General features: G+C 44.8%; 2 protein-coding genes across 4 annotated transcripts; one reads left to right on the forward strand and one right to left on the reverse strand.

The window, feature by feature from the left end:
- Positions 1-153: 153 nt before the first annotated feature.
- On the forward strand, positions 154-11,833 carry LOC149358973 (uncharacterized). Of its 3 annotated transcripts, none has more exons than XR_016288745.1 (4): positions 154-303; positions 426-6,189; positions 7,871-7,980; positions 9,311-11,833. XR_016288745.1 is itself a non-coding variant. In XM_089571150.1 (3 exons), exons 1-3 carry the CDS (start codon positions 5,920-5,922, stop codon positions 9,478-9,480), a joined length of 333 nt encoding a protein of 110 aa, XP_089427276.1. In that variant the 5' UTR covers positions 5,171-5,919; the 3' UTR covers positions 9,481-11,833. The 3 variants fall into 3 exon arrangements, 1 of the variants encoding a protein (XP_089427276.1); XR_016288746.1 differs by having other exon boundaries at positions 426-588; XM_089571150.1 differs by lacking the exon at positions 154-303 and having other exon boundaries at positions 5,171-5,972.
- Positions 11,492-23,770, reverse strand: LOC149358974 (ubiquitin-like protein 4A). The gene is made up of 4 exons (XM_089571148.1): positions 23,536-23,770; positions 23,105-23,210; positions 22,504-22,670; positions 11,492-12,060 (listed from the first exon to the last, which is right to left on the reverse strand). Exons 1-4 carry the CDS (start codon positions 23,581-23,583, stop codon positions 11,878-11,880), a joined length of 504 nt encoding a protein of 167 aa, XP_089427274.1. The 5' UTR covers positions 23,584-23,770; the 3' UTR covers positions 11,492-11,877.
- Positions 23,771-26,499: the final 2,729 nt, after the last annotated feature.

Below are 26,499 nucleotides of genomic sequence, written 5' to 3' on the forward strand. Positions count from 1 at the left end.
TCAGTCACGTGATACTGCAACCAGGCCAGCGCTCATCAGCAGCAATAAAACTTATCGGATTAAATGTTACTAATGTAAAAAAAGGTGTTAAACAGGTAAATTTACAGTTCTCGGTGTATAAAATATTGGGACATATTGGGACCAATCACGAGTCGGTCGTGCCCGTCAAATCCAGCCCGCTGACCGTACACAGCTGTACGGAAGATGCCGACAGCTGAGTCGCTGAGTTTACTATCGTACTTCTTCGTCACCCTTTGCTAATTTCCGCATTTACTTTTTGAACAAGACACCACAGTACCCCCGGTAAGCGCTTTGTGTTCTTGCGGCACCGGAGTCGAAAACGAATGAAATTTCATTCGCGCTTTGATCCGCTCGTCTGAAAGTCGGTAGAGTTTACATATCCGTCTTGCACTTTTCATTTCCAGGCACATTTAGAGGCGTGATGAAGAGGGGGGAAGCTGTATCTTGTGACGCGGACCAAGACGCGCCACTTCACGACGCCGTGGCCCACTACGTTCTATTTCAGCCGGAAACTGCTTCAGAAGTCGCGACGGAAGAGCCGAGCCAATCTGTTAACCACGACGCAGTGTACGTAGTGTCCGATTCATCTGATGCATGTGGTGCGGTGACCACAGCAGAATGGCTTTCGGCACCGGGCAGCTCTTCGGCAAGCACGCCAGAGCAGAGCGAAAAGAAAGCAAGAACGCGCAAGAGGTACTCTGTGGTTTGGGAGCACTTCGACCGGCATCCGTTGGACAAGTGTACAGGAGTGTGCAGGCACTGCAACATGAGCGTCCGACTTGGCAGAGAAGGCGGCTGCAGCAAATTGGGCACGACGGCTATGCGTCGCCACCTTGAAATACACCACTCAGAGCTCTTACCCGATTTCCCGCCAGGAACGAATGCCGCGCGCACGCAGAAACTGCGCCCTGCAGTCGATGCGGGTGGTGGTGCAGGGGCTGGCGATAGCAAGGAAAGAAGCATGCGCGGAAAATTTAGGCGACAGCCGTCGTCGTCAGTCTGGCAGCATTTCGACTACTGTGGAGGCAGCAAATTCCTGGTGGTCTGTAAGATCTGTAGAATGCAAGTGCGTCTTGGAAATGAAAGTGGTTGCGACAAGGTGGGGACGACCGCAATGCACAACCATGTCACCATTCACCACCGTCTGAGACTCAAGAAAAATGATACCCCTGAAGCCGATAAGAAAGGTTACAGAAAAAAGCTGGTTGTGTCTTCTAAAATGGCTAAGGGGCCACCTGCATCATCAGCGCTTGCTGCTGTACACCATGATAAGTCCGAAACCAGTGGTCACGTCTGGGAACCTCATAACCCTGCCTCAATGGCTCTCAACCACTGCTTGGCCATGTACATGGCCAACGGTATTCAACCATTCTCACTTGCAGAAGATCCTGCTTTTCTCGAGTTTATGCATCATTGTGTACCACAGTGGAAAGTTCCTAGCAAGAGTTACTTTGCTGATGCTGGTGTCCCTGCTATCGCGACAATGATTAGAGAGCGAGTGAGAAGGGACTTGAAGGCTTGTGTGGGAGAAACAATCCATTTAGGTGCCGAAGCATGGCAGGGCCCCCACATGTCCGACCTTGTCTCAGTGACAGCATTCTGGATGAAGCGGCAAGAGCCTGAAGGGAATCTTGTCAGGTGCAAGGCAGTCCTGGATGTAGTCAACTTGGGAGAGTCTTGTACCCTTGAAAACATCAATCAAACTGTGGAAACTGTAATCAAGAGCTGGCTCCTACCTGCAAAGCTCACAGTTGGGAATGTAGTAACTGAGCGGCAGTCTAGCGGGATGCAGCCCTTCTTGGAAATGCAGCTGAACCATATTACTTGCATGGCCCATTGTCTTGATTTCGAGGTGGAAAATTTACTCTTTATATACCACAGTCAGCTTGCAGATGCATTTGAGGTGACTCGCACAATCTGCAACCAGTTAAACAGTAGTGACTTAGAAAGAGCTAAGTTGAAGGTACTTCAGTCACATCACAACCTCAAGCAACGTCAGCTTGTTCCAGACTGTCCCACAGACTGGAAGAGCACTTTGCACATGATAAAACACTTCTGTGAGCAGAAGCTGGCAGTAAATGAATATCTGAAGGAGTCGGGTAGGGTTCCCATTAACCCGGAGCAGTGGTTAATGCTCAGGGACACAGCAAGTGTGCTGCAGCCTATAGAGGAGGTTGTTCGTCTCTTGAGCATGGACACAGCTGTGTTGGGGCAGGTCCTACCACTGCTTTGCTTTGCTGACAAAATGCTGCAGGGTACAATGGAGAGATCTGAAAGGGGCAGTCCGGCACACTGGCTGTCAGCCCATCTTCTTTCAAAGCTTGGCTCAAGTAGCCACATAAGCTCTGTAAAAGCAGACATCACATATTGGGTGGCAAGCTTTTTGGATCCTCGTTTCAGGGACACGTTCTGCAGCTACATTGGTGGGAGTCAAGCAGTGGCAGAGCAGAAGCTCAACAAAGTCAAAAAACATCTTGTGGCAAAAATTTGCGAGTCTTGCAAGTACACTGACAAGCCATTGCACACAGCCACTCCTGACAGGTCGTCCCAGTCAGTAGAGCCTGTCCCAACAATTGATGAAGACTTCTCACTGTGGCTTACCAATGCTGAGCAGATGGGACTTACAAAGTGTAAAGTGGAAACTTCTTCAGACAATGCTGACACCGAAAGGGCGGCTGCAGCAAAGTTTGAGCTGGAAGCCTATATACAAGACAATGTGGCTGACTTCTGTGCTCCCATGAGTGACCCAGTAGTCTACTGGCAGACAAAGCGAGTGGTTTGGCCATCCTTGTATGCCGTAGCTGTAGAATCGCTAGCATGCCCGCCGACAAATACATACTCGGAGAAGATGTTTGGAAAGTATGGCCCAGTCACCTCTGAAGGCAGGCAGGGCATCAGTGCTGACACTCTGAGTCTTCTGTGTTTCATTCGGATGAACCATGAGTGGGTGACAAAGGATGTTACTGCGGCACCAGCTAATGTGTTTGACTCATTATGCAAATCCCTGGACAGAAGCAGCAGTGATTGTGATAGTGTTCGTAGTCGCGTGGATTCAGATGGTGAAGTGTTACTGAAGCGAGTTCTCTTCCAGGATTGACATCATCGTTTAGATTGTTAGCAGCACTTTAGATTCCAGAGAACTGGAGGCTGTGATATTCATACTTATGCTGCAGGTGAAGATGTAATGGCACTTGTTAGCTGTGGCCATTTAAATGGCATTCGCCTTGATGAAGTTGCTGACCATAATAGTTTGGCTTGTGTTAGTGTACCATCGCTACCCATGACTTAGGAACAAGGCACTTATGAGATCTGAAAATTATGTTGAGCCACAGGCTACATTTAAATGCTGAAAAAGAAAAAGAAATACTTCAATGTAATGTATTCCAGCCACAAGCATTTCTCAAGAATTTCAGCTCTTGTCCTGTTCAAACTGTGTTCTGTTCTGTGAAATTACTCTTTAGTCATAATAGCTATTCACATCACCAAAATTGCTATTTTTTATATATCATACACTCAATGTACTTGAAATATACCAAATTTCACGTGCCAATAGGGAGAGGAATATTAAATTAATGCTTCTGATAGGCAGAGCATAATGGTAGGTCTTTAGAGCAATATTTAGGAAACTAAAGCAATGTTCAACAGTCTTTACGAAGGGTAGCTAGGCTTTGGAAATGGTAAGGGAGTACATCTTCTTGGGCAGGTAGTGGTTGCACATCTGAACCATGAGAGTGCTAGAATAAAAATACGAATTGGTTTGAATGCATTTGGCAGGTACACTCAGATCACGAATGGCAGTTTACTAGTATCCCTCAAGAGAATAGTATGTAACAGCTGTATCTTGCCGGTACTCTCTTACGGTGCAGGATTATGGAGGCTAATAAAAAGGGTTTAACCTAAATTGAGAACAACACAGTAAGCTAAGAAAAATGATAGGTGTAGTGACAGATGGGAAGAGAGCAGAGTGGGTCGGGGGACAAATGTGAGTGAATGGCGTCCTAGTTGAAATCAAGGAGAAATGGGCATAGACAGAGCATGTAATATGAAGGCAAGATAACTGATGGTCGTTAAGGGTAGCGGACTGGATTTCAAAAGAAGACAAGCGTAGCAGGGGGTGCAGAAATTTCGGTGGGTTAATGAGATTAGGAAGGTTGGGGGGGTCAGGAGGCCGCAGCTGCTATAGGAGCGGTTTAATTGGGAGAGGCCTTCATCCTCCTGTAGGTGTAGTCAGGCTGCTGATTATAATGAAAATGTGGCTTGCCTGTGTTGCAATAAATTAATCAGTCCTAGCAAGGCATTGACTGTGGCAACATTGAACCAGCAAAAGTACTTCCGAGCCAAAGAAACAGCAACACATGCCATCTGTTTCCAGGAGTGCATAACTAGTGCCGAAAAGGTCTTTGTGGCTTACTTTCCCTTTGATAGATGTTGCTACCATTGGTTCTGCAATGGAATGCGGATTTCGTCTTGGTGTAGGCATAGGTGATGGCATACAAATTGAAGCATCACTGCTCTTAAACGCGGTGTGAAGTGAAGGCAGTATCATACGCCATTGCTATGTATTTGAGTCCGAAGGAGACAGTGTTCTAGCCAAAGGACGCATTTTTAGATGCTGACTGTAGCGCTGCTACATTTATCATCTGACTGAAAGTTTATTTTTACATGTGCAAATAGAATTTCAACTATTTGGTACTGGCAGAAAAGGTAATTGCATTAATGCACTCAGACCTTAACTACTTCAAGCCTATTGTGCCCTTGTGGCTTAGATGTTATGGTATTTATTATGTACCGTCTTTGTCAAAAGCAACCAGGCTGCATGGTTTGCTGCTAGCTTGTATTGTGGAACCCTTGTGGCTTTCCTAAAGATCAAAAGATGTTGGTACTGGCAGAAAAGGTATGTTATGGTATTTATTATGTACCGTCTTTGTCAAAAGCAACCAGGCTGCATGGTTTGCTTCTAGCTTGTATTGTGGAACCCTTGTGGCTTTCCTAAAGATCAAAAGATGTGTACTGTGCGATGTCAGTGCACGTTAAAGAACCCCAGGTGGTCGAAATTTCCGGAGCCCTCCACTACGGCGTCTCTCATAGCCTTAGTCGCTTTGGGACGTTAAACCCCATAAAAACAAACAAACAAAAGATGTTGGAAGGTAAGAAGACCCCCAGTCCTTACCTTTAACGACCATTTCAGCTTCAGGGAAGCTGTAAGGGCATCAATGTACGAGCTAGAAGCAAACTATGCAGCCTGGTTACTTTTGACAAATACTGTACATATTAGCTTCACCTTTGTTCTCGTATTTCTAGTAGTTGTATTATATGGTATGATTCATGAGCACAGCAGTATGGCTCTGTTCGATACAACCATGTTGTGGTGCGAGCCAAAAAAAAAATTTATTGTTGACTGAATTCACTTCAGAGTTTGTTGCTAAAAGTGGCAGGTTAACCTTTCAAATTTTGTTCATTGTATTTGCCCACAACCTTTGGCAAAAGACGTAGAAGGAAAACAAAACTCTAGCTATAAAAATGGAAAAATACCGTTACAAGCAGTGTTTTCAGAGACATTGCTAACGCCACAGCCGTATGCAGCCAAGTGGTTACGACCCGCAGGTAGATGGCGCAGACTAACATCTCCAGGAGTCCTCCCCGTAGCGCTCCGTCCCACGTCCCCCGCAATGTCCGACGTAAGCTCCCATAGACGGGGCGCCAGCTTTCTCTTTAGGTAATACTAAGGAACTCTATGGTCCGCCCCCCTTAATTTCTCCTGGCTCTTGCGCAGTTCTGCACCCACCCGCTACAAAGCACGGTACAAAGAGTACGCAGTGTATGGCCACATATCATCATCATCATTCAACCCCCACTTTCTCCTTTCCTACGTAACCTAGAAACGCGGTTGACGCCGTAATGCGGTTCAAGCTTGGAAGTGGTGAGCACGTGCGGTTTTCTGGTCTGGCGTTGTGAGTATTGAAAAGTCATGGTGATCCTCGATTAGTCGGCGATCGAGTTCACTCTGCGTCATAGGTGCGTCAGAACTTATCGACTGAGAAAGTTGGCAATGGAAGTAAGTCGAGCTTCGGAAAAAGAAGTCAGCTCATGGTTCTCCAATCTTCGTGAAGAAATATCTTTGGATGTAGAATCAACGCAATCTGCCGACGGCTGCATCAAACAAAGCGCGTAAGTTTATCGCAAGGTCGTCCTTCAGGCAAATTATTGTTTTTCGTGGAACTTGCCGATTTTTAAACGGCACAAACAGCTGAACTTATAATATGGAAGGCGTTACATCGTGAAGACTCGCGCCCCGAGAGGGTTTCGTCGTTTCTTTGATTCCGATTTCGAAAGCAGAGGTTGGCCTCTAGTTTACTGTGCGAAAATGGAATTGGATTTCTTTTCTGGAAAGATGCAGTACTCATGAGGCAAGGGAGAGGGGTGATTTTGGGTAGGGAATTCGGCGCGTAATCTGAAGCGCCATTTAGCTGTTGTAAATGGTTGACGGCCCTGAATGTTCTGGATTTCCTGCTGTTGAGCCGGACGGGTAGTGAATGCTACCTTGCGCAATCAACTAAGCTCAGCGCTCATATGAGAAGAGTGGAGAACGACTTTTTTTTTTTTCTTTGCCACACATTCTGCCTAAAGGCGTCGGAGTTATCTCGCGGGTTGGGGCGACCAACGTTTCTCTTACGGATCGCAGCTCACACATTTGCATTCAAAACGTCACTGGCATTCTGTAACTGGAAAAGCAGCGGGTCTCAGACGATGCGAGTCTTTACCGTTGTTTCTGTTTTCCGATTTTTTACCCCTTCCAATCTCTTAAAAAAAAAAAAAGTGATTTTTTGAAGCCAGCTAGACCTGCAGAAATAAAAAAAAAATTGGCAGAGACAAGATTGCCTAAGTGTGGGAATGCGAAAGCATTACTATCCATAGGTTCATTGTTAACGCGTAAAGTTTGTACATACTACCACGTGCGCCACCCTCGAGGCCGGCCGTGGTGTTTAAATGCATTAAAGTTCTTTTCGACGAGTTTATGTGTTTGAGTATTGGTTGCGCATCAGACCACAAATTTTCGGACCCTCTCACTGCACGACGATGAGGTTGGCCGAGTTTGCATGTTGTGGACGCAAGATGGACATTTTGTCGTTTGGGACGCCCACACACGCACGTGCACGTATGACACAACCCCAAAACGCTGTACGACAAACGGTTGCATCACAATTTTGATACAAAAGTCTGATGCATATTTCATCGGCTCGAATCCCTGTCGCAAGCTAGCCTCCAACTTCACTAGCACGTATAAGCTATATGGTATTCACCATGATATTCACCATGGTATATTCACCATGATTGACCGACTAGCCCAACAACGTACGCTCTTAAACGAGAAATCGTTTGACACACCACCCGGAACGCTGAACGACAAATGATTGCGTCACAATTTTGGTACAAACGTCGAGAAAACTAGCATCACATGGAAGTCGGCCAATGGCGAATATATATAGATGAACGACATATATAAGGTTGTCTGAAGTGGCGGTGCTCAGCCTGCTGTGTGCGTCGTGCAGCCGCTTGATGACGTTACCCTATTTTTGTTGTCATCACTGAGATTTTCTGTACCATCTGCGACTACACACACACTCTTGAGCTCGTGCTGTGACCCAGACTTGTACTTCCGGATTTGAGCTACCACTGTGGTCCCCAATCACCAATTTCACCGATCTTGGCCTGAAGCATCACCCTGCAACCCTAGCCTCGAACTAAAAGCGAAATGAAACGTGACGTGCAATTTATTTATTTGTTCAAGCGCATATAGTCCGCATTTGGCCGAGTAAACTAAATCGGCTGTAATTTTTTTCTACTTTAGATGTGTGCAAAAAGCTTCCAAGGCCTTCACATCAGCTTCACGTATTGAAGACGTATTGAGTAGGAAGTTACGGAGGAAAAGGAAGACCGATCAGCAGCTGACTCGACACGGTAAGTGCGGAGAGGGCCGGCCCCACTGCGCGATAGAGTTTGACGCAAAAAATTCACTGCACCTCCACGAGAACACAGACATAGTGACCAAAGTAACAGTCGGAGACCTCTGACCACTTTATGCAAATGCATACTATGCCCACAATGAAAGTTGGGTATTTGCGGATATTTTGAGAGAACCCTGGCATCGGTAGATGTGTGCAGGTAAGAAATCGTACAGAAGTGTAGCAGTTGCTAGTCGGCAACTAGTTTTGGAGATGTAGCACACATGAACATAATTCTTTTGACATAGGTACAGTGCTGTTGCTGCCTATGCAGCAGTTTCGAACTTTTGCTTTACAAGATTGAGTGGCTGTGGTAATGCAATGTTTTTGAGAATGCACCGAAGCCCAGGAGAAGCTTGAAATTTGCATTGAAGCTAACCTGAGTGAGTAGCAGACCCTGTATAGTTTTTCCTCTTGGGGTAATCGGTAAACAGTGGTACTTCAGAAATGCTTCAGATCAGAGAGAGATTTAGATCGAGATCAAAGTGTTTGTCTTGCCCATTTGTTTGCCGAGGACAAAGATTTATAAATGCAGCCATGCTTGACGAGAAAACTTCACTGCTGTTATTGCCAACCCAATTGCTGACAGTAGTGTGTGCGGTGAAAAACGAAAAAAAAAATGCGAGTTTCTCAAAATTTTTATTAAACTAGGGAAAATAAAATATAAACAAGACATTGCTGCAGTAGTTCCCACATTTGCGAAAGCTTACAGTTTTCCTTTTCTTCCAGAGAATGCCAAACTGGTTTCTTGAAAGGTTACAAACTCGTGCAGCTTTTTTCGAACATGAGCAAACTAAAATTATGAAAGTTTAATGGTACTCAAGACTTATGGTTTGCAATGCACATAATTGAAGCAATTGGAACATAAGATGTGTTTAAGCAAACTTGTGTGTGTGTTCACACAGTAGTTTTGAATGAATTTGGCATTCACAATTGAAATCTTTGCTACAGGGTATTATGGATCAATTTAATGGGTATCTACTGCCAGAGATGGTAAAGTAATGTATGCCACTCTCCACCTTTTGGTGATCAAGTAGTTCTTTCAAATCTTTCTAGCAGGAGAAAATTTTATGCCTTTGGTAAATTAAGAATATCAACTGCTCATTTTTTTGTCTTCATGTTAAGGTTCTACAATAGTCAGCAGTGCAGCCGCTCAACTTTGCAAAGCGACTTGTCTTGGATCATGCAAGCTTCACGTTTCACAGCATGCATACTTGTCTTCGTACAGAATGCAAAATGTGCATTGTTATTTAGTTTTTGTATACCTCGCATGATCAATTATGCAGGAAGGTTTGAAGCTGGAGATGACCCAGGCGATGAAAGCAAGATAGAAGCTATCAAGAAAACTGCACCTTCATTTGTCCAAGTTACAGCACCAACTCAAAAACAACCTTTGTCAAAATCTGCTAGGAAAAGGCTGAAAAAGAAACAGAAGAAAAATGCTGGAAATGTCTGAGAATGCAGTAGTATGCTGTCTTTCTCTCTAAGCCGGAGGGGAAAGAGAGCTTGTTTACAGCTTCTCTCCACTGAGAGCAGGGGAAACGAAAGGTAACAAAAATAGAGAGGAATGAATTGGTACACATGCAAAGCACAGTGGCGCTGTTTCAAGCCTACAGTCCAGTCCTTGTTGCCCGACACAAAAACTTCAGACCAGGGTTGGCAACACTGGGCTACAGTCCATAGTGTTTTGTATTTCTCTTCTGGCCTATTGTAACAGTAAAGAAATCAGCTTTTTAATGTTTGACTATATTAAACAAGACAGCTGTCAAAATTCTATAGCCTAAAATTTTTTTGCGATCAGCTTATTTTCCTTGTCATGGAGGAATTCTATGCAGCAGTTCTTGTAGGTGGAGCTTCACTGCAGACTTCAGATGCATCTGACCAAAGAGCAGTATAACACTGTGGTGTACCACTTGAAGCAAGTGCGCAATGCAGCAGTGTCGTTTATCACACACTAGTTATAGCACAAAAAAAAAAGAGACTTTATTGGCTATGTGGGAACTTCATTACAATAGTGCTTAATGGAAGCCAAGGCAGCAGGGCAGAATTAGTTTGTAGTTCCTTTTTTTGCTCAATGGCAATTGCCTTATGAATGGAGACAATGTGCCAGGTAAAAGTGACAACGCAACAGTGTGTAACAGAGGAATGCCTAAAAAAACAATGGTCAACACAGTGTCCATCAAGCAGGCAGTCTTGTCTCGCTGGATGGCTTCTAAACTGAAACCTGTTTCAAGCACATTTCCATACAGATGGCCAAGTCGCACCAGACTTTCCCAGTGACCACCGTGACGGTGGAAGGAATCAAGCAGTAACAAAGGTCGGGACAGTAGCACACTTTTTCCAGTCCATTGGTAAATAAATACAGAGGACCTTTGCCAACTGCTTCCAAGAATACAAAACTGGGGCACGGCCGACTTCCTCTGTTGCCTGTGCCGCAAACACTGGACTCCTTCTTGAGGGCACACTTGTATGAAGAAAAACTTCATGAGGAGCCATGGCTGGTTACAATGAACTACTCATGTAAGAACAGCTGTTATTAAAAACCCACCCAACAAAGTATGCCTGCACTTTGGACCATTAAAAAATACAAACGTGTATTGGGGCACAGGTGAGAAGTTCCTTTGGGACATAACCATATGTACAAAAGAGAAGTGTGCCATTCATTGCAGGCAAGAGCACAACAAAAGGCAGAGAGAAAAAAAAAATAAAAGCGGCTCTTAAATACAATGCGTCAATGCCACACTGGCAGCGGTATGATGAATGTCACTTGGCCTTTGCTGCAAACGTGGTGTGCTCGCCTAGCACAAACTCTTGCTACCACACACGCGCACACACACTCACACACACACAAAAAAAATGTTCACACCCATCTCATAACCCGTCTGGCGTGCCTGCAAGTTCAGAGTCTTTGGTAGCCTGAGAAACCTGCACACTTGTCCTCCTCCTCTCGGGCCACAACATTGGGCCCTCTCGCACCCAAAGCAACGCCATACACCCAGTGTTAAAAACAAAACCCCTCCCCTTCTCCCAATCCCTTCCACACACATTGCTTTGCTGTTGCTCTATATGGCACAGCTAGAAGTGGCCACCTCATCTTTCACACATGCCCTCTCCACACTTGAGTAGAAGTGATGGAAGAAATGCAGAAAGTGAAAAACAGAACAAAAACGGTACCGCACCACTCTTGTAAACACGCAGCTGTAGCGCCAAGGCTCGGCAGACACGGTGCCTAGGCTGATGACGACCGGCAGCTCATCAAGTTCCTTCCTGTTCAGGCTACACACTTGCACTACACTCCACAGTAGGGATCACTCCTTCAGTCTGGTGTGTGGGCAAACGAGCCAGGGGTAGCTTCGCAGGTGGGTACGAGAGAGCTCATCTTGGCAGTATACCCCGTGGCAAGAAAACCAAGCATGTTGCAGCACCACACCATACAACCACTGGCATCACAAAACAAAACGAAGCTGTCAAACAGCAAGCACACAACGTACAGAAAAAAAAAAATGCTTGCAGAGGTTTTTATTCCAAACCTGCAATTTGTTTGTGCCTGCTACAGCCAGCCAATCTCCTCCTGATGCACCAAACCTTAAAGGGCAAATTTTTTACACTCACATTTGTCGCATTGTACTGTGCCACCTCCGTTTCCGCCCGCTGTTTTCTCCTGTTAGCCAGTTACATGCTAAACAGGAGGAGCATATCAACGGCGTGGATGGAACGTTCCCCCAACAGGTGTCTGTTAGAAGAAAACTCAAATAGGCAGAAAGAAATTACACAGGTGCCAAAGTGAAGGAGAAAAGAAGGGGCACGGGGGGGAAAAAAAAAAAAGAAGAAAGGAGCAGTCCTTGAAGCATTGTTAGGAGGCATCATCGTTGCTGAGAACCAGGAGCGAGCCGCCACTGCCTCTTCCTCTGCCTGGCGGGGGTCTGGACGTTGTGTCGTCTGAGGAGGAAGTAGTTGTGGAGCCTGTGCCCATGCAGCCGCCGGCCAGTCTTTCAATGTCGTCCAGGCTCAGGCCAGCCACGCATTGCGAGAAGTCCTGCATTGAAATTGAGCAGCAACCTTGAGACACCGCAGTTTAGCAGGCTGCCTGCTGACACACAACACTACATGCAGGTGCAATTGGTACATGTGCCACCAGCAACAAATGGGACGTCCCACAGTACACGTGCACTTTTGCATTTTTTCTTCGTAAAAATGCAGCCTCTGAACGCCAAGGCCACTTAGCCACCATGGCAGCTCCATTTTAAAGCATTTCAATAGAGAGTTTTAGTATAGCGTTAGCGTGATAGCGGACCTAAGGGAAATTACGTTAGCGTGCCGCAAGCAACATATCCCCACAGAGAGTTTTAGTATAGCGCTTTGAAAACGTTAAACGCCATCTGCTTGACGTGCATGTGAACGGTCCTTCTAAAATGGTTGACACTGCCGCTAACTTGCCAAAGTATAATATTTTCGAGTTTTTTAAACGAATTATTAGTGCAGCGTTCATTTTCGTCTGCAAAATTACCCAGAAATTGAAATAAAATGAAATAAAAACGTAAAACAGTGGCGCCATCTAGTAAAGGCAATGTTAACTACAAGCCGTTGGAGCAAGAATATTTGCCATCACATGACGTCTAATGTTCAAAAAACTTTTGTAAATTGAATATAAACTCTCTTTACATAATTTAAGTCCATAAAAAACCGCGAAAAACCTCCAAATCTATTTTTGTCTTGTTCCAGACGTTTTTGCTAGGTTTCTGCTACGTTTCGGGCCGTTGCAGACGGTAGCAATGCAGCTTGAGGTTCCATTAGGCTTGCGCGCTCCAGAATCGAGAGCGTATCTCAAAAACTGGGCTGAATTGCAGCTTAAACTTTATCGTAGAAGCAAGGTAAGTCATAGCGAAAAGCAAAAACACCAGTAGTTGCCGGTAAACACGCCGACCGGAATCGCAAGAGCTGCTGAATCGGCTGAAGCGGGTGGCTCTCGCTTGAAAGGACGCCGCCATGTTTTCACGCTAAGGGCGTAAAATCCGCAATTGCCGCGACGCTAACTTCTGAAAATTGCGTTTGTACGCTAACGCTATTTCCCCGTTAGCGTTCTGCGCATGCGCACTCGGGACCCGCTATTCCGCTATGCACGCAATTATGCAAAGCCCGCAATACTAAAACTCTCTAATGACGCACTAATCCTCAACATCTTACTAGTAGTAAGCACTTTTTAGTCTCAGTCGTGTTCTTTTGTCGCGAGGCTTCCCCTCACTTTTGTGGTCAAGGATGGCCAGTATGTTTCACTCTGAAGCCAGGGCAGCAAAGCTTTCAATGAAGCGCACATTCAGCACCAAGACTGCGCTTCCAATTACCAAGGAGCTGCCGGAGTGAGTCTGGGGCCCATCCTTTGAGGAAACCACTATGTGCATGTGCGTGTTTTCTACAGCGTTTTTTCTGTACAAGAGCTGGAAAGAAAAGACTGAGGAAGACAGTCAGAGAGGGAAACGAGTGATGGGCAAGAACATGGGCTGTGACTTGTGACGGAGAATGTGCGGACATGTGACTGAGTGCTTGGATCAAACTGCCACTAACATCCCACAATATTGCAACCGAAAATGTACCAAAGGCCACCACTTTGAGCAAGGACACCAGCTACCAACTAATGGATGCCAAATGAGCAGCTGTGTGCTGAAAATCAGCCATTCTAGTTGATAATTGCTCGCACAAAACCACATGTGCACATTCACTGCACACTAGTGGCAACACTGGCAGTACTGGCTGTGAAAATTCTCTGCACACAAAACGATTATTATGGGAATGGTAATAATGAGCCATGCTACCACTTTGACAACAGACCACAACTGGGCCCCAAGGTCTTAATTTTTTTATTTTTTTTTTCTAGAGCGTTGTTTCACATGCAGCAGCAACACACTCCAAATGCAGTAGTACAAAAAGAGGTTCTCAAAACTGGCTTCTGTGGAACTCAAGGTTTCTTTAGCGAGCGTTCTGGATTCCCCAAGCACCTATATCTATGCGTGTCACAACCCCGAGGTTTCTTTTGCCAATTTTATTTTGGGCATAATCATACTGCAACTGCTTCTAGTAGACTGTTTACAGGAAGCAATGATTAACAGAATTTTGGCATTTTTAGAGCTGCATGCTCCTTTCTGCAAGATGGTCAGGGAGGGAGGCATGCAAGGCAAGAGAAACTGGGTTCCTCGGGACTTTTGAAAGCCATTAACACTTCCTAGAGGCTAACAAAGCTTGCAGCTTGCCCTTACAATATGTTACAATAGACGCTCCAAGAGAGCACAAGCCAAGGCGGTCCAGAGCATTCTTTAAAATTAGGTTAGATTAGTGAAACAGCAGCCCCATGCAATATTCTCAGAGGCTAAACAGTTTTGAGATTTGTGTCCAGTCACTGCATCTCTGTTCTGCGTGGCTGTTGCTTATTGAGATAAGCTCTGCGGCAAACTATGGTCACGCAAAACCGTGCGATGTTTCTCGCCGCCAAAACAGCCTCCAAACCTTGTCGGATCCCAGAAGAACACCTCAGCACACCAGTAGCCTACCACGCTGCACCAAAAGAACAACCTCAACAGGTGCAATTAGCTGAGCACCATGCCTGTGACGAGGTAACAGAAAAGCAGCCCAATATGTGTGTGCACAGATTTCCATAGAGAACACTACAGCCATGATCGTGCCTCCAGCCAGAGGCTCGGATTTCCCAACAAGTGTCCCATGCTTCCTTCTAGATGCCAGAAAAGTGCAAGCAAGTGCCAGCACACGACGAAGGTCACATACGTACTACACCATGCTTTGCTGTCTCCTCCCTTGGCACTCGCTGTTCTAGCTTGTCACACCTGAGAAAGCTATCGCAATCAAGTACTCTGGCAGCATAAGACCATGCAAGCATTGGATGTTCTTATAGCTCCAACTGCCGAAAAACTGTACAGCTCCGTGACAGAGTTCATAACAAAGTGTGCTCTTCAGCAGGCTGAAGGATGAACCTCCAGAAGAGTTTGTGCTTTCCTATTTGTTCTAAGGAGCCACCACGCCAACCACCCAGCATAACCCACAACCCTAGCCTTATCATAGTTGACTTAACTATTCCATCACCTCAACCTCGATGGCATCAAAGATTAAGTGTCTTAATATGAGGTTCCTCACTAACCACATTTTTCCAAAATGGATAAATGAATGTGTACAAATGAGCAATGTGACCAGAAATTATATGCTCAGGAATCGAGTCTGGCAATTTAATTGCCATTTTATCATAAGCAGGTGCAAAGCCATGTAATGATTCAGTGCAGCGATTCACCACCACCATCCTTGTTGTCAAAGAAATATAAGAGTCTTATAAGAGTCTAAATGGGCCACCAATGGTTCTTCGAAGGCTATGACGACTGGTGAGGAACAAACAGTGTTGAACCAGCAGTGTTGCCTGTGGTCGAGAGGACAGTCTGACAAGAACGAACATAGTGTAGGGCTCTTAACCCACAAAGCAATAGCATGAAACATATACATCAGAACTCCACTAGAGTAAACTTGGACACTATATTAAAGTGAAACTGCGGTCCCATTTCACCTTCCATAGATAACTGCACATTTCTTGTTTATAGTAAAGACATCTTTAATAAAGAAACTGTTACAGTAAAGTGAGCATTTAGACATGAAAACGTGCTCGGCTGCTGACCCAAAAGAAGCGGGTTTGGTTCCGGCTGCGGCGGTTGAATTTCGATGGAGGCGAAATTCAAGAGGCCCGTGCACTGTGTGACGTCAGTGCATATTAAGGGGGGACATTGGTCTTTGAGACCGAAAAATGACCAAAAATCGATTTTCAAAAAATCACATTTGTGGAATGTACGGTTACTATTTTCCAACTGTATCAATTTCTTCTTTCAAGAAATCAACATATTGACCATAATATTAAATTCAGATCATCGTGTGGGCTGAATTTATGCAGGAGCAGACAGTTTAATGGCATGAAAATTTTGGACATCTGGCTGTCTTAGTATGTCAATATCTCAACATCTAGGACAGCTAGAGATGTTGTATTATTTGCTAAGGGAAGCTTAAGGCACAGTGTGTGCAATAATCAAGGCAAGTTTGTTCAATCGCACTTCAAAAATTTATAATTTCGCAAAGTTTATCGATGCATTGAATTCACACCTTGAACAATGATATTCCAAGTGCTGTAAAATTACTAATAAGGGTAAAACGGAAAAACTGCTTTGATTATTGCACTCTTCGCTCACCATACTACGCAGCCATGGATTAAAAATGATTTTTTATTGAGCAGTTTTTTTTGCACCGAGGTACTAATGAATGACTAATTAAAATTAACTGTCTTGGGAACCGACTAATTTATAAGAAAGATAATTTCATTGTTGAAATCAGTATAAAAAACTGAGCAAGGTGGTAGAGTTTCATTATTGTTGGACTAAAAATAAGGAAAATAGGTCTAATACCAGTGTCCCCCCTTAAAGAACTCCAGGTGGTCGAAATTTTTGGACCCCTTTACTACAGCATTTCTCATAGCCTGAGTCACTATGAGAAACTTCCCGTGAAGGATGGCATCACAGTTCGCGCACAGTGTAGGTCATCTTAGAGCCACATATAGGTTTGGTCCCAGAGCGACTTGGACTATGAGGGATGCTTCAGTGAAGAGCTCCACAAATTTCGACCACCTGGGGTTCCCTAACGTGCACTGAAATCGCACAGTACACAGGCCTGTAGAATTTCACCTCCATCGAAGTTCGACCGCCGCGACCGGGATCGGACCCGCGCCTTTCGGGTCAGCAGCTGAGCGCCATAACCACTGAGCCACCGTGGCAGCCAAAGCCACATATACATAATGCCGTAATTGTAAGGCAAACAGTCGGAAGCAAATGACTATCGAAGGCGATAAAAAACTATGTTCTTTGCGATGGCTTAACAACCAGGCTAGGGAGCTGCAAGAAAACTTTCTGAACACTTTGAGGCCATGATGTGAAGTGCACGGCACACGTGAAAAAAAGGCGGTGCATGCTGCTGAGAAAGTAAAAGTAGTAAGAGCACAGTGAGGAGTAGAAAAGGAAAAAAAGGGGGCGAATGGTTGCAGCACTTGGCAGTGTGAAGCAAGATCTTGTCAGTGGCGACAAGAAGCAAAGGCGCTGCGCGGCACTGCACGGTTGGTTTTGCGGGGCTTGATTATGTCACGTGCACTTCTTCCCCAGAAAATGTTCGTCAAAGATGTAGAAATGGCCATAAACAAAGTAAACACGCAGTTAGTAGCCATTTTAGCGGGAAACTTTATTACTAGAGAAGGGCAGCAGTCAACAAGTGGAACGGCAACTGGAATGCACTATGGCACCAATAGTGTCAAGGAGAACCAGTGGTCGACGTTGCAAACGGGAATGGTCTGCGGATTATCAATACTTTCTTTCGAAAATGTATGACCAGTAGACAGACATGGAAGAGCTCCCAAAAAAAACAGGAATGAGATGCTGTGCACCAACACTACACAATGTGTTGACGTGTTAAGAATGAGTGCAGCAAATACAGCACCGATACTTCTAAAACAGGCCTAGGATTGAAAAGAGAACAGAGGAAATTTTCACGAAAAAGCAGGTAAAACAAGTTAGTGAGAATGCATAGCACTCCCAAGACCATACAGAAAAAATTCCTTGGACATTTACCCCTGCAGTTAATGCAATTTTAAGTACAGCTCCTCTCGCAGAGTGTTTAACAGCTGCAACTGTCTCACTCAACACGGTGGTTGCAAGCATCAGCAGTGGCACTTGCATCACCACCGTGGCTACCTTTTGTTATTGTGCTTGTGGTTACAAACCTGTTTGTTCAAGCCAGGAGAGTAGTTCTCAGCCTTTTCAACTAGTTCGCTAGACAGAATTACAAGACAAAACGCTGCATCAGCCACCTTCTACGCAACTAGTCGGCAGCAAGCAACAGTGCAGCTGCTGCAGGCGACTACGCTGCCCAATTAAATGAAACAGGGAAAGCATGAGGTAGAGGAACTAATAGTTCATGGTGCTCAACTTCTAGGCCAGTACAGCATGCACGATTTCTAGTGCAAGGAGGACAATGCCATGGATGACGTGAAACAGCTTTTTCATATGGCGAACCTAGTGATAGGCTTCCTGTTTTTTCCCAGCCACCGCACACTTATTTTGAACAAGGCAGATGCCATCCCGCTGTTCTTCGGACCTTAGTAGAGTATGGAGGTCTGCAAGAATACTCTCTTTTTACTCTCTTGGCTTTGGGCAATATTTCAAGTGCAATGCTATGCTAGCATTACAATGATATGTTAGCACTGGAGCCAGCATTGCAAGAAATGCAAAGCTAGTTGCGAAACCGGCCCGTCGCTGAACTTGCCCCACTTCACAGCCGGCGCCCAACATTTTTTGCCCCTGTCTGACAGCAATAAATGACGAAACTTATAAAACTTCCCTTGTGCACTGCGGCGTAATCAACCACACTACAATTTGTCAGCATCTCGTCAATTATGTTCAAAAACATGCAAGCATAACACACTGAATGTGGACAGTCCCGCTTTTTGCCTACACAACGAAATCACTGCTAACACCAGCGACACTGCATTTCCGCGACATCACAGGCCGACACTGACAGCACAGGCCAAGTATGTAGCTGGATCCTGACATTGGTGCTACCGAGCCTTCGCTCTAGCAATGCTTTTAGCAGCTGCGTCCGACCCACTCATCATGATAGAAGAAAACTGGCTGGATGTAATGAGGTGCACTTATGCGTTGCGCTTATGTAGCTGCCACCTTACGGCGACCGCCCGGTTACATCATCACTCTACCGCCACCGTGAAAGCCTGTAACATCTAACTGCTTCCCTACCACATCCAGTGAGCACTGTTAGCCCTGCTAACGATGACTTTGTGCACCAGTTCCTGAACCTTCATTGTTGCTTATGGGAATGCTGCATGTCTGGCTTGTAGTCAGAGAAGCGAGTTTCATTTTCGATGTAATTGTCTTTTCCCACAGAGCGGCATTTTTAAATGCGCTGCAAAGACGCGAAGACGTTGTACTGTGCTCATTGCTCACTAATGACAACTTTGCCGCTTGACTTTGTGAAGTCTTCCGTTCCGCATTGCCTACGGGCACACTCTGTCATCTGGCTTGTAGTAAAACCAATAAAGTTACGTTTTCGAAGTAGTATTTTCTTTTCACACCAGGAGGCATTTTTTGAAAGCGCCTCTAAGACGCAGCAGCCTCTGCATGCGTGGCACGCGTTCCAAAACGACGCAAATGTCTGCGATTGATATTATCGACGACCTGAGCAGCAGTGAGCCTAAAGATGCTGCCTTTTTGTCAGGATACAGTTCTGACATCGACGGCGATGGAAACCAGCCGGGAACACACGCGGCCACACTTTGGTGCCCAACTATAGCGTTTTCAGTGACTGCTTTGTAGCAAGAACACTATTTGACTAGATGACTTTTCTCAGATAGTGGCCAATAGAATACCAAATATTTCGCATAGTTTATAAAATTCTTAACATTTAATTTTCGATACAAGCGTGCCTTTAAAAGTTTTGTTCAATTTTTTCCTAAAATCTTGTTATTAGCAAATAAAATTCTAATAATTCTAATAATATGACACACAATTCTTTATTCAAACTTATATGCCTTTAAAGCACATTTATTTAACTTTGGTTTCATGTACTGCATAAAATATTAAATGCAATAGTTTTTACAAGAAAAAAAAAACTGCCAATATCTCAAAAGAAATAATCAGTTTCCTCACGCTATGGAAAGAGTACAAGAGCTACGCACTAAAAAAAAAGAGTGTTCCACCTTAGCCAAGGAAGACAAGTAAGATATATAGACAATGTATGAAGAAAGGTCCAATTGCAAAATGAGCAACAGAGCCAGGAGGAAACTCAGCTATGCAAAACAACGGCAAACCCAAACAGAAAGCAAACTATCTGATTGAAAACTCGAGCACATAAATGTTTCTGCCACCAAAACAAAGGCAAAGCTAGCAGAATTATCAGAACTGATCAATAACTGCAACATCAATGCCACCGGGAAGTATACAACAGGGAGAAGTTTGTAGGCACAAAGGAAGTTTGAAAGTATCAAAGAGGAAGCTCAGCTTTACGACAAGATTGCAAAAGCAGCAGAGCAGTTCTCTTCTAAATAATACAAGAGTGAAAGAAATCAATCAGTTTGCCTGTAAGTTTTCACTTCAACTGCAAATGAAGTAAAGAAAGCCTAATGAATAAAGAAAGCAATGCAACCGATGACTATCACATGTCTGTAGATAATCTGAAAGTGGGAGGAAGTACAATGCTCGAAGCTTGCACCCATGTATACATGGTGATACAGGGGTGGTCAAGAATGGTATGGAGTAACACAATTAAAAAACATTCTGGAATAACACGGCCACGGCAAAGTCAGAATAGGAATAACAGACACTATTTGGAGAGGCCCTAACTCATCAGTGATCGGTTCACACTGCCAGCACCAACGTAAAAGCATTTCTTTTCAAACAAAACTACTGCAAAGGTAAAAGTTGCCTTCTCTATTGTAATCAATACGAGTTAACTCACTTTACTCAGCAGGATGCTACTCCTGCAATACAACAGCCGTGCAAGTCTTTCGACAAGATCTGGTTTGGTATGGTTTATGGGGGTTTAACGTCCCAAAGCGACTCGGGCTAAGAGGGACGCCGCGGAGAAAGGCTTCGGAAATTTCGACCACCTAGAGTTCTTTAACGCGCACTGACATTGCACAGCACACGGGCCTCTAGAATTTCCCCTCCATTGAAATACTAGTGCCACAGCTTGAATCGAACCCGCGTCTTTCGGATCAGCAGCTGAGCGCCATAGCCACTGAGCCACCGCGGTGGCCTTTCAACAAGATCTGCACAGCTGGTTAAGCTTGAAAAACTACCACTGCAACATGTAGTACATCACCTTGTCTAGCTGTTGCTATTGACCTTCCCTATCACAGTCCTCTTACTTCGTAAAGCATCCAACATAATTTCACTTCGCTGTAGGCAAACAGCCTCGCATAGAATACAAAGGGTCTTCAGCAAGGTTTGACTTGTCGGCTAAATTTCCTAAGTGAATTGAAAGCTGCCACATTCAAATGATTTGGTTTGGTTTATTGGGGTTTAACGTCCCGAAGCTACTCAGGCTATGAGGGACGCCGTAGTGGAGGGCTCCGGAAATTTCGACCACCTGGGGTTCTTTAACGTGCACTGACATCGCACAGTACACGGGCCCCTAGAATTTTGCCTCCATTGAAATTCGGCCACCGCGGCCGAGATCGAACCCGCGTCTTTCGGGTCAGCAGCCGAGCGCCGTAACCACTGAGCCACCGGGGCGGGCCGCATCCAAATGAGTGCCCTCCAATGGAAGCATAACTTTTCAATATAGCCTGTGGCATCACTGATGCACATCTGTTGCATTTCAACAAAAGGCGCCGGCCTGTTATGACGTTGTGGAGAACCGCATTGCACTTGCTAGAAGCAACTGCAGGTGCAAGGTGTTTGACCATGACACCTGAATTGCTATCCAAATCAGAATGCATTGCTGCTCCATAAGACAATGCTGCTAGCAATATAAAGGACTCCAATAGGTTCATTATTCGGCAGCGTGTCAAAAATGCTGATTATAGACAAACTTTCCAATACCGAAGTGATGGCACTGCACCCTTGCAGGGCCACTGAAATCTAACTGTGCTCAGCAGGTGAAACGAGAGCTTCATAATAACCAGCAGAACATACCAATCTGATCCAAACCAACCAGTGCACAAGGTGGAAACTTGGGCATGTTGGTGTGTCATTATTTTTACAGTGCAAAAGATTAGGACGAGATGAGTAAGACCAAAGCTGGAACGTTTGGCTGCACACTGCTAAGGTGGCACAAAAAAAGCCTCGCAGATTTTCTCTTTGTACCTGTCCCCTTCACAGCCTACCTGGACAACATTCTCATTAACCAGAACTAATGGAAGCAGAGATCACAATGCAATTATCATTAAACAGAGCTTCCGAAAGACGCTAAGCAAATGATGTTGCCTAAAAGTAGGAACAAAGCCAAAGAATGTCTCAAGGAAAATTTACAACACCGCAAGATGAAAGTTTGTATTCAGTTCCTGCTACAAACATGCCAGTAGCACCGAAGCTGTTTCTTTACCCAGCATCACCTAAGTCACTGTTAGCTACAGATGGCTTGTACGTGACATCAGGAGCGCCACGGCTGTGCATCACGAATAGCTTCCACAAGCTCCTATGGGGTAGGTGGCAAACGGACTCTGCATACCAGCAAGCTTTAGCTATCTATGCTTCTGGTCCACAAACACGGCGGCTGGAGTCATGTTGGTGCAGGCCGTCAATAGGCTCCTGTGCTTTGTGCCTCAATGCTTTTCAGACCACCGAAGTATGAAAATGAAAAAAAAAAAAAGAAGCAGCATATGGATGTAATTTGCCAGATTCACAGTGTACTTGACAAAAGAAGTGCCCAAGGAAATACTTGCCTTTTTATATTCTTCTAGCACTTTCTCGGCATCCTCATGGGAAAACTGGGACAGCAAGAACTTGCGCATTTGGTCCCACACAACTGTGGCATTGTCGGCTGCCTTGAGGACAAACAGATGCAGCCTATTTCCTTCCACGATGTTGTAGTCCCCAAGAGATAGGCTATCTGCACAAGGCCAGCGACAACATGATCTATCAGGTCCATGAACTTCATGTGCAGGAAAGCACAAGAACAATGCTTGCAGGCAGAGCACTATATAATACATCCATCCACAGCTGCACTGCTTAAGTGTATGACTTCGGCACGAAATAAAACCCTAAATATCAAAGGAACACAATGACGGCAATAAGCAAACAAAAAAGTGACCGGCTGTCCTTTCAATTGCAAAGATGTGGCTTGAGGGCGCGTGCTTTACAAAAAAAAAAAACAACAACTAAAGAGCATGAAAACATTACTGGCCTGCGGCAGTGTGATTTCCATAACATAATTCATGCTACTACCAAAAGTAAGCGTTGGCGCCTATGTCAGGGCAGCACAAAATGAAAAGTCAAGAAAATATACATAACGCCCGTACACGTAACCATACGAATCATCCAAACCTGAGAGTGTCTTGCCTCTGAACACAAGACGCTGCTGGTCGACGGGAATTTGTAATTGTTGTGCAACAAGGTGTTTCACTGCGCTGATTGAAGAACTGGCCGATACCTGAATAAAAATGAAGTTCCACGCTTAGTAAAAAGCACCACAAAAGTTCACAAATAACGTTACACATGCACGCGCATGGAGCGCAATAATGCGGTCTCGAGGAACGGCGGGGAACACCAAATCAAGCCAAAAGATTGCTGACGCTACCGGGAGGAATCGTAACCAGAGTAGGTTGCTGCTTACGCCGGGGCATACGTTCACGTCTACCACACCTGTATTTGTCTTAACAAACCCAAATGACAATAGCACTCCTTGCAATACGTGCGGTGAATAAGCGTAGCCAAAATCACAAAACCAGTCGCAAGTTATTGCGTCTCCTACTTACCTCTATTGTGCATTCTTCGCCCTGGAGAATTTTCACTGATATAAACATAGTGCCTCTATTCTTGGTGTTCGTTTAAAATCTTGGTGGAAGTTCCCTACTGCTCTATCATGACCGCATCAATGGTGTAAGTGTCACAGTCAGGAATTTTGGGTCAAATTTGTCTCCAACACCTTCGGTCCAAAAACACAGAGCAGAGGCTGCATAGGCCTAACTTGGGGGAACGCGGAGTAACACACTGTTCCTTTATTATTTATATTTTTGATCAACACAGGAAAAAACTACGGTCTAAACAGTCAAGTTAATTATTTATTTGTTTTCTTAGGCGAGTTTTTTGCCTTAAAAGGTAAAAAAAGTTTTTACATGAAGACTATTTTTTAATGCGGTTACTATTTAGAGAGTGCAAAGGCTTTTCCAGCTGTGCGGCCCTCTCGTGAGGAAACTGAAGTAAAGCTACAGATATTGCGTTTTTATTATAATAACATAGTAAATGTTAAATATTATAAAATAAGTGCTACAAGAATTGGAAACACTTTCTAAAAGTCGGAAATATTTTTTTACTTGTGCAGAAAGAGGAAAAAACAGAAACCGAAACTGCTTTCACAATTTTGTTGTTTGTGAACATTTCTAAGGTTTATCAAGAAAACACTGGTTTTGCAGATGTTTAATAACTGATGTCTGCGAAACATGACATACAGACACACCACGGCACGCATTTCTTCAAGAGTAACAACGAGTTGGAAACAACATGTTGTCTGCTCAGTGACGTCACGATAAAAAAAAAGTTTTGGTTTCATTTTCGTTTCTGATCTGCTGCCACAGCGCTCAGGCCCCTTGCAAGATCCTGCAACAAAATCCCCAAAAGAGCAGATAAAGCTTTTAGATCCCTCTTACAAACAGAGTTTCCTTTCTGACGAATCTAGATATGTAGTACACGCACAAGGCGCTCGCTGGCCAGCTTCTGAACAATAATTGCACACCCTGCAGTATCCTTCAGTACGCTGAAGCATTCTGTCTGTGCTGTCAAACAAGGTGCATCCTAACACGTACTGTCAGACTAGAATTATAAAGGAAGGAAAACTGGACCACCTCACGAGATCAAAACTGAAATAGCATTAATTGTTGGAAGATATATCTCTCAAGCTTCCTTTCAAAGCGCGGGAAATTCCAGGACACAGTGACTGGATATTACGAAATGAAAGGCGTACTAACTGTATCCCTTCTTGAAATAAGGTTAGAGTGAAAGAAGAAGGAGAGAGGGAGAGAAAGAGAGAGAGGTGCCATAGCGGAGGGCTCCGCCAGGGAATCTTAACGGGCGCTGAGGGAAGAGTGCAGGACTGCGGCTTCAGCAGAGGTTCGCCTAACGCGGGACGTTTAAAACGCGTGCGCTTACTGCGAACATATCGGATTTCATGCGCTTCGCTTGTGACGCAGAAAGCACTTCAAAACAAAGCTGTATTTTCTGAAACTGTGTCATTAGTATTTAGATTACTTTCACGTCTAGCAGCTTAATTTCTGTTTTAAACTTTTCACGTATCTCCAGCGTTTAAAGAAAGATGAAATCACTATACGGTGTATACCGTTGCGCCCGTGAGTCTAAATAACGCAGGCTAGAATCACTGCGTTTATGTCCAGGTGCTATACAGATATGCTACAGTGTCTACAAGCCTAAGCTCATGCTGCACTGACATTGTAAAACAGCCACAAAGCGAAATTCAGTCGCGAATAACGGTTCAACTAACGCATTCCAGACACCGACAGAGTATCACACATACAGGTTCGAAACCATTACTTCAGAACTGAATAGGTAAAGCAACAGCTGGAGTCTTTGCGTTGCTGTTTCCTGGACACCGGGTAGCATGACAACATAACCCGGATGTTTTTTAGATTCCTTTCCAGGTTGGGCAGCTCAGATCTGCTAGGTATTACCACTACGATGAAAGTTACTTTAGGGCGTTACGTTCGATGCAGAGCCCTTCATTGACACTGCAATTACATCTGCTCTTTCGGAAAAGGGTGCATTGCGCACGCTGACATTATCCATGCACCTATGCTCCCTTTAAAGGTGCACAGGTGCAAAGGAGTTGCAGCTCCATTGGGTGCAAGGGTGCTCTCAGACTGTGAACAATTTTGCAATTGCTAATAAGGCGTGCATTTAACACGATGTGACCTTTTCGAGATTTCCATTAAAGGATAGCTGCAGGTTTGATGCGTGCAGCTATAACTGCGATTTGCGCCTCCACAATTTACGAATTAACTGAATTATCATAGCTCAACTTTCACACGCCACTGGCTTCGAATAAGGCCGCTTTAATGAGCCGAAAAAATCCCTGCGAAAGGTTGCAGATGTACCGATATTGCACACCACTGTACTGGTGTGGTAGCCATTGTTATCTTGGCTGGTGCAAGTGTACGAGCTACAGACAACAGTACGTACCCTTGAGGGCACAGATTTTTTTTTTTTTTTTTTTCAGTGGAGAGCACGATGGCGCCGGTTCAATACCGGCCGTGGCAGCCGTGCTTTGGTGACCGGGGAACGCAAGGCGCCCGTGTATCATGCGATGTCAGTGCAAGGTAAAGAACACCAGGTGGTCAGAATTAGTCCAAAATTCCCCACTAAAATGTCCCTTGCTTCATAACCATGCGTCTCTTTGTGACGTCAAACCAATCATCCTCAGCCCGACAACGCCCACTGTAGGACAAAGGCGTCTCTCGTACCTCTCCAATTTACGCTGTCCTATACCCGCTGCGGTCCTTATTTTCATCCGCCCATCTAACTATGCCTTCACATTACACCCTGGCCTTTGCATTACATTTGTGAGCTGGAGTGAACATGTAAATCATTTGAAATTAAAAATGTCGAAAGTAGTTGGAGCATTATGGAGGGTGAAAAACCTGATTCCAACTAGGTACAGATTAAATACATATTATGCAATCATCCGGCCAATCCCACTTAACTTACTATCT

Source organism: Amblyomma mixtum, chromosome 2 (assembly GCF_055824585.1).
Source record: "Amblyomma mixtum isolate Tamu chromosome 2, ASM5582458v1, whole genome shotgun sequence".
NCBI classification, from domain to species: domain Eukaryota; kingdom Metazoa; phylum Arthropoda; class Arachnida; order Ixodida; family Ixodidae; genus Amblyomma; species Amblyomma mixtum.